We start from the raw sequence: 14,017 nt of genomic DNA on the forward strand, positions 1-14,017 counted from the left end.
CCGATGATATTCAAACTGTTGAGAAAAAACCAATCGATTGTGTGGAACAACGATTTCCAAGCGACATTCGATAAAATAAAAAAGTACTTGCAAGAACCACCAATCTTGATACCACCGGTTCCTGGTAGGCCTCTTATTATGTATCTCATGGTGCTCGATGAATCCATGGGTTGCATTTTGGGTCAACACGACGACACAGGCACGAAAGAACATGTTATCTATTATCTCAGCAAGAAATTCACTGAATGTGAGACTCAATACTCACTTTTGGAGAAAACTTGTTGTGCTTTGACTTGGGTTGCTCGACGCCTGAGACAATATATGATTTGTCATACTATTTTATTGATATCCAAGATGGATCCGATACAGTATATATTCGAAAAGCTTACTGTTACTGGTAGAATTTCCAGGTGGAAAATGTTGTTAACTGAGTATGATATACAATATGTGACCGAGAAAGCAATAAAAGGGAGTGTTCTTTCTGACTACCTCGCTCACCTGCCTGTCGAAGGTTATCAACTGTTGAGGTTTGACTTTCCAGATGAAGACATTATGTTTATCAGAGACTTCACTATGCCAGGTTTCGAGGTAAACCCTAAGGAAGGCCCCGAACCAGAATCGCGATGGACGCTCATGTTCGACGGTGCTTCCAATGCTCGAGTCTACCATCCGACGGTGCTTCCAACCGGTTTCCACCTTCCGTTTGCCGCTAGATTGTGTTTCAACTCTACCAACAACATGGAAGAATATGAATCATGTATCTATGGTTTAGAGGCGGCAATCGACTTGAGGATTAAGATTCTTGAGGTATTCGGTGATTCAGCTCTAGTAATCAGTCAGGTGAAAGGTGATTGGGAGACTCGGGATAGCAAGTTGATACCTTATGAAGAGCATATCAGAAAACTGATACCCCATTTTGATGAAATCTCTTTCCCTCATATCTCTAGGGAGGAAAATCAGTTGGCAGATGCTCTAACCATGTTGGCATCTATGTTCAAAGTCAAATGGAAGAATGAAGCACCATTCATCCATATTGACCACTTAGATGAACTAGCACATTGTCTAGCAATCGAGGTCGACCCTGATGATAAGCCTTGGTTCTACGACATAACGACATTTTTGGAGAAACGACAATATCCCGAGGGTGTATCCATTACCGATAAGAAAGCTATGAGAAGACTCTCTTCCAAGTTCTTCAGAAATGGTGATGTGTTATACAAAAGGAATTAAGATTATGTACTGCTCATATGCGTGGATAGACACGAAGCTAGTACAATCATAAAGTCCATACATGAAGGCTGCGAGGGTGTACATGCAAAGGGTCCTGCTATGGCCAAGAAGATCCTTCAGGGTGGTTATTATTGGACGACAATGGAGGTTGATTGCTACAATTTTTTGAAAAGACGTCACAAGTGCCAGATATATGGTGACAAGATCTTTGTGCCACCAACTCCGTTGAATGTTCTGACTTCTCCATGGCCATTCTCTATGTAGGGCATCGATATGATTGGGATGATAGAGCCCAAAGCTTCTAATGGAAATCTATTCATCCTGGTCGCCATCAAACGAGCTTTTGACAAGAAGGTTCTTCCCCGTGAGTACCACGCTGGAGAACTCGTGCTCAAAAGGTATTATGTTGTTCACTCAGACCCGCGAGGCAATGTACTCCCAACTATGAGGGACCTTTCATCATTAAGAAGGCCTTCTCAGGTGGGTCTCTAATCCTCACAACAATGGATGGGGAAGACTTTCCCTCGCCAGTGAATGCAAACATAGTCAAAAAATATTATGCCTAAAAAGAAATGATGAAAGTCCGCTAGATTAATCTCCACAAGGTTGATCTAGGAAAAAATGGCTATCCCGGTGGACCAAAAAAATAAATTGTCCATGCAAAAGCAAGGGAACACATACAAAGCTCGCTAAGTCGAAAACCCGAAAGGGCGGCTTAGGCAAAAAGGAGCATCCCGATGTACAAAAAGAATTAAATGTCTAGGCAGAAGTTAGGGATAAGGGCATTGACTATGATCCTTGAGCCCACGCGCTACAAGCTAGATATCAGAGGGTCAAAGACCGGTCCAATCACTGTCAACCAAAGCAAGGTCTTGGGATTCAGATTCTATGGTAGACTAAGGCCAATGTTGTAATCAATTGAGAAAAATATACAAAAAAAATCCCATTTCCATTTCATTTATTTTTCAATTTTTTGCAACATCCTCATCAAGGGTGTGTGCATCCTGGTACTCACCATATGTACAATTTCATATCAATAAAATTCAGTTATTCTATCAAACATTTCCCTCTGTGTTTTGTATGCAAAATAATTGATTTGTCTTACTCACGTAGTTCTTTAAAATTTTGGGGAATAATAAAAAGCTTCACTAAAGAGAAACATTTTGCGTTACTATTAAAACCCTATAAACTTGAAAGATGACCAGTGACTCAAAAATGGTTTTACTTGAATGCCTGTGACACCCAATCAGCTGGGATGCCACGTTGGTTCCAGCATTTCGGTGCCCCTCAACAGGAAAAGATTCCTTGACAACAGTGTTGGCATCACCTAAGTTTCACAACGATTGACTTCCAATCTTCGATGACGATTCAGAGTTCCCATCGTAATAAAAACTCATCCCCACAAATGATAAATAAGCAAACAAACATGCATCATACAAAATAAGCATACATCATGCACTACATATAGCATCTTCCCCATAATACCTTGTGTGAACACCCAAAGTATGGGATAACTTCAACCACCTGTCCAAGCAAATTTCGGGTATGTTGATATTTAATCACCTTCCACCTCGAATACCTGAAAAGATCCCGCAATTCTTGTATTCAGGTTTAAGAAGATTAAATAGGGGCAACTGTTGTACCCCAAAATTTGCCCTCCCCTTTTCTTACTTATTCATCCAACCACTTGATTAGAAGATCACTTGCATACATTCATAATTCATCCACATGTATCATTCATCATGGATTCAAAAACTTGGGCTTATGAAGCTAGGGCTTGTGTGGTTGACAAGGCTTAAAGGCTTGGTCTAACCATATCATCAGCATGATAGATGTGAAACCCTAATTGTGGTGGTGAAGGCTTGGATTCGAGATTTGCCCGGCAATCCTCTAGGGCCTTCAAAGCCCTAACTCTCAAGGCATGATCTCATGGAGCTTCCCCATGCCTTGTCTTGGTCTTCGAAACCCTAATCAGGAGATGGTGAATCAGATGAACTAGGTGGCCTAACTGTGCATCCATGACTCCTCAATCTTCCCTTTTTATCAGCATGCTTGGCCTAACCTTACTTTGGGCCTATATGAGCTTTGGTCTTGGTCCAATGTCATGGTGTTATTCATGTGATTGTGAATACATCTATGGTCCTGGTCATCTAAACAACCAAGCTTCTTGTGTTTCAAGCCACTTGCTAGTCATGCCATTGATTCATAAATATTATATCAAAACCCTAATCTTATGATCTCATTTCATGGCCTTGTTACCCATACATTATCAGTCAAGTCATTTTCCTTTCAAAAGTCAAACATTCAAGTCATGAATAAACCAATTGTGAAACAAAATTCAAATCATTTTTCAAACCATTTCAATCCATTTCATGTCATTTTAAACCATTACACGTGATTATACATAAGAAAATACAAGTCTTGACATTTTTGACCAAATGTTGACTTTGGTCAACAATTGACTTTTTGATCAACTTTGACCACAGTCAACCCAAAATCCAAAAACCCTAAATTTCACCCTAACCAATAATCCATTGTCCATTTACAAAGAAAATACAAATAAAATGCATTTTTGACCATTTGTTGACTTTGGTCAACATTTGACTTTTTGGTCAACTTTGACCAAAGTCAACCCTCACTTGCTCTTGACTATCCAAACTTGGCATGGCCCTTTGCTTCAATGTGTCATCCAATCTTCATGTTTGTTGATGTTTTTCTTGGTTGTTTCCATTGCAAGTAATACATGTTGTGCACCACATCATTTTGGCTTTTTTTAACATTGACCATTGCCCTTAGCCTGCCCCTAATCAATGACGAAGAAGTCCTCTAACAGTCCAACCATTGTCCCTTTCTCATATCCCTTAGCTGCAAAAGAACCTTACACATTAAACCATTGAAATGTGTGACCAAGCCAATGGAGATACGTGACATGTTAGCCCTGCTGCTGCAGTAGTCAGTTCAATGCCATGCTACACTTTGCCTTACCTGCAGCCTTGTAGCAGCACCATAACCACACAACCAGTTGATAACCAGCTGAACATGCTCACACTTGCAGTTTATGATGGTGATGGCTCATGGGAGATGCGACATGGGAACCTTCCTGCAGCAACAGACCCATACAACCAAATGTTGTCATGACATGTGAATAACCACCAAAAACAAACAAACCAATTCACAAACCAACCTGCAAGGCATGTTGCAACTGAAGCATCAATGCATCATGATCATTTTGTGAGACTAAACCAAATCCTACTAGCAATGTACCATCCTGCAATCACTCAAACAACTTACCTAGCATGATCTCATGAAAACCTAATGCACAAACAAGGGTAGGATTAAGCCAAGTATTGAAGACTAACATGATTTGAAATGCATGATTTACCTGCTGTAGAATGAGTAATGCAAGCACGAAAATTGCATCCCTGCCTCACAACATAACCATGCTAATAATTCAACATCACTAGCCATGCAAATAGTCCAAACAAGGAAGCATCAGCAATGCATGCAACAGTATTCATAAAACCTTGATTAAATCCCCACCCTACCAAAACCTTACCAAGACCAAGTTATACCTGCACAAAGATGAGCCAAGTCCAACAATAGCACAACACATGGATAATTCTGCTAGCAAATAATAGACCATATTACAACACAAGACCTACAACCATATGCACCATGTCTGCAAATTCAACCATCCATGATACCTAACATTGCAGCAAGATTAACCTGCATTGAGCCTTAAGCAGACCCTGCATCCAACAATCAAGCCAACCATATTTCAGTCAATAAGGTAGAACCAAACCTGCAGCCAAACAACAACATCAGTGCAGTTGAACCACAATTAAATTGGCAAAGGGTTAACATGATTCAGTCATGTTCAAATGCAATCAGGAAGCAACCTTGAACTAGAACATGTACACCTGCAAACATCCTGCATCATGCAATAAACCTCAATAGTTTTTACTTTGAGGTTGCAGTATCATGACATCATGGCATTTCAAGCAATGCAAATCCTTAGCTCAACAGCAGTCCAAGCATATGCATCAATGGCTATTTGCCTACAAACCTACAGTCATGCTCAAACAATGCCTTGCAATATGGTCTTCATCATGAATGGCAACAAGCCATAACAATCCATAACAAGCCAAATCAGCATACAACAACCACATCAGTACCCTGTTTAACAAGCTATAACAATCCAGTGTTGTTCAAAAGAAATCAAAACTGGTAAGGTGCAAAACAATAGAAACCTCACATTGCCCACAATTCACTAACCAAGTTAATGTTGAGGAGTGAACCTTTTTAGCAGGCCATCACTCAAGCTTCAAGGCAAATCCATTTCAATGCTACATACAACAGCCAGTTTGTGCATCAAGGCCACTAACATTCATTCTCCATCATTTCAAGCCAAACCAAGGTAAGTTAGGGATAACCTGCAACTTGGATAGCAATTCACCAAATCATTTCAACATGAATGTAACCTAAGCCTAACCAACAACAGTCAGTCAAGATTCATTTCACTCACTTATTAATCAATCTAAACCAACCAAACTAACTGAGTTCATCACTCATTAACCAACTTGTAGAGGTAAATTCATGACCATCAAGCTATGGATAACCTAGAGATCAAATAACAAGAGTCGCCACCGCGCTTTTATTGTTTCCAAGGGAAAGGGAAAAAAGTATGAACAAAACTCAAAAGTAAGAAGTTATCAAATCAAAACCAATAAAATGTCAGAGATTACAGACAATGGGGTTGGTTACACAGAGGGAAGGTGTTAGCACCCAAAGTGTCCTAGGTACTCCTAGGGAGCCCTTTTTGTATGCATATGTACTTGGTATAAAGTGATGTTTACAAACAAATAGAATGGGGGGATAAGAAAAGAATTCATTAATTATATTTTTGTGTTTGACAAGACCTTTGGTCTTGTGCCTACGTACCAACATAAAAATGAGGGGTCAAAGCCTCGTAGTTCGTGATACAAATTTCAAAGTGGATGCATTGCTTTTTAACAAAAATTGAGTTTGAAAGGCAAAAGGCTTAAACATGTTTTGAATGAGTTAGTTTTTTTTTGGATTTTTGAAAGTTTAAGTCAAGTATAATTACATTTACTCACAAGGTTGATTTAAGAAAAGAAGTTTGAAAAAATGCAATGGCATAAGGCCAAAGTTTCTATCTTTTTGCGATGTGGTCAAAGTTTAGAACAAAATAAGTTCAATCAAAGAAGGTTTTGAAAAAGAGAGGGAGAGATTTTGAAATTAAAGAAAGTGGGGAGAGGATGAAGAGACTATCCTATGTACAAAATTAAAAGTTTAGAGTTGAAAAGATCTGAACAAATGGGTAGCAATCCAATAGACAAGAATGTCACTAGAAACCCAGAATTCTCTTGGACTTTTAGAATCAAGCAACACACAAATGCACAATTATATTAATCTTGAAGAAAAAAGGCATCACATAAAGATGGCCACATCCAAGCTTATCCATTCCATGATCTTCTTCAAAATAACCCATGTAACAGATGAATTTCACAAGTCACAGGTTCAAAATAACAGCTTCACAATGATCATGTTGCAGATGAACTCAGAAGGAACTTGAATGATGTATCAGATGAAGTTTCAAATTGCAACACTTGGTTTCACAATAAGTTGGCATTGGCCAAGTCCTTTAGCGTAGGAATATTGCCTAAATTCTAAGTCCATTTGTCAAAGATCAAGCCAACAATCCACACAAAACTTTTTTTATGGTTTGTGTTGTTATTATGTACATTAATGGCCAAAGGCCACACAAACAAACAAATTATACACAAACAAAATATATCACACAATATGGTCCAAGTGGACAAAGTGAAAATTGCATTAACATAACAATTAGAATGATATTGAAATTCTAGTTATCAGACTTTGGATGTCACACTGGTTGTTATGACATCCAATTCTGCACAGACAGGGATTATGCAGAACTTAACAGTAAGTGCAGTAAATATCACATGTAATTGTTCACCCAGTTCAGTCCAACATGACCTACGTCTGGGGGCTACCAAGCCAGGGAGGAAATCCACTATTAGTAGTATCAATTCAAAGCTAAACTCACCCGTTTACAACTTATCACTTAATCCCTACCCAATGCAATTTCAATCTTAACCTAAGATCAGAGTTCCTACCCACTCCCCCTCAATCACCTCAGTGATTACTATCTTTAAACAATATTAAAGACAAGTTGAAGTCACACTTCAAACAACTCTTGATTGTGCTTCACAGCTTTAATCAAGATACACAGCACTCACGCTTAAAAGCTTTGAGTGACACAACACTTACAACTCAATGAACACCCTATGCCAAAGTTATCATCTACTTGATAATGACTTGGCTTACAAGATACGTCTAATACAAGACTCACACAAATACAGCAGTGAAGTATGATGGACACACAAAATCTTCACGCCTCAAAATCCCTGAAACTGAATGAAGGAACGCCTTCCTTTTATATTGCAGTATCCTGGGCTTTTGCACCTGTATTCTCCTGAATTTAAGGTCACACAAGTTCCCATAAATTCAACATTTAGGTTACTAAAAAATAGGCTATTTGTTAGGTTCATTGAATGTAGATTGGTTGTTGATTTTCTGGTTTTTCTCTAAGCTGTTGACTTCCTGAAGAATAGCCTGAGAAAAAGCTGAAACAGAAAACTGAACAACCTACAATATAGCATATGCTGTCAGGCATGAATGTCACGACATTCAGCTTGACATCAAGGTCCATATGCTGAGTCTATTTTTCCAGAAAACAGACTGTACAATTTTGCTGACCTGTACATGATCAAAATGACCATACTACAGTGAAAGCTTACATTAATAAATGTCAAAGTGTCCAACTTAACATTTACACAATTGGCCTTAAGTTAGTTCTGTTATTCTTTTGAAGAACAAACTAAGTTACATGCTGAAGTATAGCAGAACACCACTCTGTCTAATCTTCAGCAGCTGCTGTCAATGATGAATGTCATAACATCCAGTTTGACATTCAGTCAGTAGGCCTTATGCCAGGTCTGGTCTTTCCTTGATAACCAGACTGGAAATAGATACTAAGTTCTAACAGAACACCTGTTGTTCTATTCCTTAGTATCTGTTGATAGGTATGAATGTCACAGCATCCAGTTTGACATTCAATAAGTCCTGTGTTAGCTAGTCCTGCAGTAACTACACTGTAGTCACACATACATGTCATGACATCAGTCAAGACATTAGTAACCATCTAGTGTTTTACCATATAATGCAGCCAATTAAACACCTACAAACTCCCCCTTTGGCAAATTTTTGGCTAAAACACTTTGATCCCCATAACAGAGTTCATAGCAGCAGAATCACACACCTAGCAGGAAATAATACTAGCTAATACACTCAGAGTGGCAGCACACTCACACACATGGAAGTTAAATAGAAACTTCACACACAATTTCTGCAGGGGAGGAATCTGTCGTCCTGAGAGTCTGTTGTAGAGACCCATGAGTGTCTGTTGTAGAGACACCCACTCTGTTTGTTCAGGGGTTACTCCCCCTTTTTGTCAAAAATGTTGCCAAAGCCAACTACATAACCAGAGAATAACGACAGAGTTATAGACTTGGTTTTACTTCACAGTTTTAACCAAGTTACCATCCACTTGATCTTGCTTCACAGCTTTGATCAAGTAATCACCCACTTTTGCTTTACAGTAGGTACCACCATATCAGATGCCATGATGTTGTTTCTGACATCCAGAACCACTCCTGCATGAACAGCATCCTTGAACTCCTGCAGATACATTGGCCTTCTCACAGTAGGGTGTCTCCTTACCCTCCTGTAGCCACCCTTGTTGCAGGTAGCATAGCTATGATCTGGTGACCAATCATAGCCTAGTACAAATTGTTTAATAGGAAGAGATATTAAACAATTTATCCCAAACATCAGTGGTTGCTATAAGGTCTCAGAGAGACATATTCCCAGTTTGCTCCTCAAGTTTTCAAACTGAGTAGCATCCAGAGCCTTTGTAAATATGTCAGCCAGTTGAAGATCCGTGGCTACATGTTCCAAAGTGATCACCTTGTCTTCCACCAGATCTCTGATGAAGTGGTGCCTAATGTCAATATGTTTGGTTCTGCTGTGTTGGATGGGATTCTTGGAGATATTGATGGCACTGAGATTATCACAGAACAATGTCATGACATTTTGAGTGACATTGTACTCAGTGAGCATCTGTTTCATTCAAACCAGTTGGGAACAACTGCTTCCAGCCGCTATGTATTCAGCCTCTGCAGTGGACAGAGAGACACAGTTCTGCTTCTTGCTGAACCAAGATATGAGGTTGTCTCCTATGAAGAAGCATCCACCTGATGTGCTTTTTCTGTCATCAGCACTCCCAGCCCAGTCTGCATCACAATACCCAGATAGGACAGGCTCAGACCCATGTGAGTACAGCATCCCATAGTCACATGTCCCATTGATGTACTTGAGAATCCGTTTGACTTGATTCAAGTGGCTCACCTTAGGCTCTGCTTGATATCTGGCACAAACTCCAACTGCATAAGAAATGTCAGGTCTACTTGCAGTTAGGTACAGCAGGCTACCTATCATGCTTCTATACAGGCATTGATCAACACTAGGCCCTCCATCATCTTTGGTTAACTTCAGATGAGTGGGAGCAGGAGTCCTCTTGTGCCTAGCATTATCCATACCAAACTTCTTAACTATGTTCTTGGCATACTTGCTTTGGGAGAGAAACATAGAGTCCTCCATTTGGTTTACTTGCATTCCAAGGAAATAGGTCAGTTCTCCCACTAGACTCATTTCAAACTCAGACTGCATCTGGTGAACAAATTTTTGAACCATTTGTTCTGACATTCCACCAAAGACTATATCATCAACATAGATTTGAGCTATCATGATTTTGCCTTCTTCATCCTTCACAAACAAGGTTTTATCTATGCCACCCTTTCTGTATCCATTTGAGGTCAGAAATTCGGTTAACCTTTCATACCATGCTCTAGGTGCTTGTTTCAACCCATACAAGGCTTTCCTCAACTTGTATACATGCTCAGGTTGGTTAGGATCACAGAACCCTTTAGGTTGTTCCACATAGACTTCTTCATTCAGGTAGCCATTCAAGAATGCACTCTTCACATCCATTTGGAATAGCTTAAACTTCAGGATGTATGCTACCCCCAACAGCAATCTGATGGACTCAAGCCTAGCCACAGGAGCAAATGTCTCATCAAAATCTACCCCTTCAACTTGAGTGTATCCTTGAGCTACTAGTCTTGCTTTATTCCTAGTAATTACTCCTTTCTCATCAGACTTGTTTTTGTAGATCCACTTGGTACCAATGATGTTGGTCCCTTCAGGTCTTGGAACTAGCTCCCAGACTTCATTCCTTTTGAACTGCTCAAGTTCCTCTTGCATGGCAGTGATCCAGTATTCATCAGTCAGGGCTTCCTTCACATTCTTTGGTTCAACCTTAGATACAAAGAAGGAATTTGAGTTTATTCCTCTTGACCTGGTAGTTACACCACTGGTGGGATCCCCTATGATAAGATCCTTAGGGTGGTCTTTCTGAATTCTGATAGATGGCACTTTGGTGGTTACATCTACTTCACATTCAGGAGGAGGTTCCTGTACTTCTTCAGACTTGACTGGACTGTCAGTTGAACTGTCAAGGAATATTTCAACATCCTCCATGACATCGGTTCCTTCCTCTTTATCGTCCACAATGACATTTATGGATTCCATCAGGACATTGGTCCTGTAGTTGAACACTCTGTAGGCTCTGCTGTTTGTGGAGTATCCCAAAAATATACCTTCATCACTTTTGGGATCTAGCTTCCTTCTCTGTTCACGATCTGTGAGAATGTAGCATTTACTTCCAAAGATATGAAAGTACTTCACAGTGGGTTTTCTGCCTTTCCATATTTCATATAGAGTGGAGGAGGTTCCTTTTCTCAAGGTGACTCTGTTGTGAACATAGCATGCTGTGTTCATTGCTTCTGCCCAGAAATGCATGGGGAGCTTCTTTGCATGAATAATTGCTCTGGCAGATTCTTGAATAGTTCTATTTTTTCTTTCAACTATTCCATTCTGCTGAGGAGTTATAGGTGAGGAGAACTCATGACTTATTCCTTCAGACGAGCAAAACTCATCAAACTTGGAATTCTTGAACTCCGTACCATGATCACTTCTAATCCGGACCACACAACTGTCCTTTTCCCTTTGAAATCTTATGCACAGGTATTTGAAGACATCAAATGTATCTGACTTCTCTCTGATGAAGCTTATCCACGTGTATCTGGAATGGTCATCCACCACCACGTATGCATATTTCTTCCCACCAAGACTTTCAACCTGCATAGGTCCCATTAGGTCCATGTGCAACAGTTCCAGAACTCTGGAGGTTGTGGGATGTCCCAGCTTTGGATGTGACATCTTGGTTTGCTTGCCCACCTGGCATTCTCCACAGACTCTTCCTTCATCAATCAGGAGCTTTGGAATTCCTCTGACAGCTTCCTTGGATATTATCTTCTTCATTCCCCGAAAGTGGAGATGTCAAAGACGTCTATGCCACAACTTCACATCCTGTTCTTCCTTGGCTGAGGAGCATGTTGTGGAAAGGTTTGAGACTTCAGGTTCCCACAGGTAGCAGTTATCTTTAGACCTGGTTCCTCTCATAACTTCATGATTGTCACCATTTGTCACAATGCATAGCTCCTTAGTAAACTGAACATGAAACCCTTGATCACACAGCTGACTTATGCTGATGAGGTTTGCAGTTAGTCCTCTTACTAACAGCACATTATTCAGTTTTGGCACTCCAGAACAGTCTAGTTTGCCCACACCTTTTATTTTTCCTTTGGCACCATCACCAAAGGTCACATAGCTGGTAGTGTGAGGTTGAATATCTACCAGTAGATTTTCCATACCAGTCATGTGTCTTGAGCATCCACTGTCAAAGTACCAGTCTTCTCTGGAAGAAGCCCTTAGAGCAGTGTGTGCTATCCTAGCATACCATTGTTGCTTCTTAATGGAAGCATAGCGCTTATGTGTTTTATGCTTAGGCTTAACATGCAAGGCTTGGTTAGGGAAACCATGAATCCAGTAGCAGAAGGCTTTTATATGACCAAGCCTACCACAGTGGTGACACCTCCACTCCTGGTATTTCCTCTTCTGATGATCATTCATCCTAGTTCCTCGATGTTGAGACATTGGCTTTGACTTCCGCTTGAACTTCTGAACTTTAGCCATTGGGCGTTTGTGTTCAGTTGAGGATCTTTTCCCAAATCCAAGGCCAGATTTGGTTCCAGACTGCTGTCCCACCTTTAGAATCTCCTCCAAGGTGTCAGTTCCCTTATTCATCATTCTGATGGATTTAGTCATCTGATTCAGCTTGGAGGTCAGCAGGGTTATCTCACCATTTAGACCCTCTATGACAGACAGTTGCATCTGTCTCTCATCTTCCAGTTCCTTGATGAGTTTCTTTTGCTTTTCTCCTTGTGCACGCACTTCTGCAATGGTGGAACACAGCTTCTTATAGGCTGCAGCAAGTTCATCAAAGGTCAATTCATCTGCACTTGAGTCATCTTCAGAGGCACAAACACTGGTTAGTGCAGTGACATGTTTGGCAGATTCTCCTTCAGATTCACTTTCAGAGTCTCCTTCAGACCATGTGATAGTTAGCCCCTTATTTTGCAATTTGAGGTAAGTAGGGCATTCAGCTCTGACGTGTCCATACCCTTCACAACCATGACACTGGATTCCCTTGCCGTGATTGAACTTCTCATCAGAAGTTGATCTTTTCTTAATGTCAGACGGGATGTTCTTGACATTAGGTCTACCTCTTTGATCAATCTTCTTCACGAACTTGTTAACTGTCTCCCAAGCATGGCTAAGGCTTCTAATATACTTTCATCACCTCCAGTATATCCTGCTTCTGACTCCTCTTCAGCATTAGATACAAAAGCTATGCTTTTGTTCTTCTTCTCAGCATACTCACCCAAGCCCATTTCAAAGGTTTGGAGGGAACCAATGAGTTCATCCACCTTCATGTTGCAGATGTCCTGCGCCTCCTCTATGGCTGTGACCTTCATTGCAAATCTCTTAGGAAAGGACCTGAGAATCTTTCTTACAAGTTTCTCTTCAGCCATTTTCCACCTTGTCCACCAGAGGTGTTTGCAATTTCAAGAATATTCATGTGAAAGTCATTATTAGTCTCATCCTCTTTCATCCTCAGATTTTCAAACTTGGTGGTCAGCATCTGAAGTTTGGACATCTTCACCTTGGAAGTACCTTCATGAGTTACCTTGAGGGTATCCCAAACTTCCTTAGCTAGTTCACAGTGGTGTACCAGCCTGAAGATGTTCTTGCTGATTCCATTGAACAATGCATTCAAGGCCTTGGAATTTCCAAGAGCTAATGCCTCTTGCTCCTTGTCCCACTCTTCTTCAGGAATCTGCACACTAACTCCATCTTCACCTATCCTCATTGGATGTTCCCATCCTTTGTTGACAGCTCTCCAGACTTTGCTGTCTAGAGACCTTAAGAAGGCTATCATACGAGGCTTCCAGTCATCATAATTAGAGCCATCCAACATGGGTGGTCTGTTTGAGTGTCCTAAATCCTTGTCCATGGTACTAGAAAGTAACTTCCCTAGATCTCACCCAGAAGTTCACAGGCAGGGTGCCTGCTCTGTGCCAATTGAAATTCTAGTTATCAGACTTTAGATGTCACACTGGTTGTTATGACATCCAATTCTGCACAGACAGGGATTATG

At 40.5% G+C, this 14,017-nt stretch overlaps 1 protein-coding gene across 1 annotated transcript; it reads left to right on the forward strand.

Annotated features, from left to right (window-relative positions):
• The first annotated feature begins 354 nt into the window (after positions 1-354).
• LOC127081207 (uncharacterized) lies at positions 355-1,230 on the forward strand. The gene has a single exon (XM_051021490.1). It carries the CDS (start codon positions 355-357, stop codon positions 1,228-1,230), a length of 876 nt encoding a protein of 291 aa, XP_050877447.1.
• The last annotated feature ends 12,787 nt before the right edge of the window (positions 1,231-14,017 follow it).

The sequence above is a fragment of the Lathyrus oleraceus genome, chromosome 5, assembly GCF_024323335.1.
Source record: "Lathyrus oleraceus cultivar Zhongwan6 chromosome 5, CAAS_Psat_ZW6_1.0, whole genome shotgun sequence".
Classification (NCBI taxonomy): Eukaryota; Viridiplantae; Streptophyta; class Magnoliopsida; order Fabales; family Fabaceae; genus Lathyrus; species Lathyrus oleraceus.

Coding starts and splice junctions, on each gene's coding strand:
- LOC127081207 (XM_051021490.1), top strand. CDS start 355: ATGGATCCGATACAGTATATATTCGAAAAGCTTACTGTTACTGGTAGA.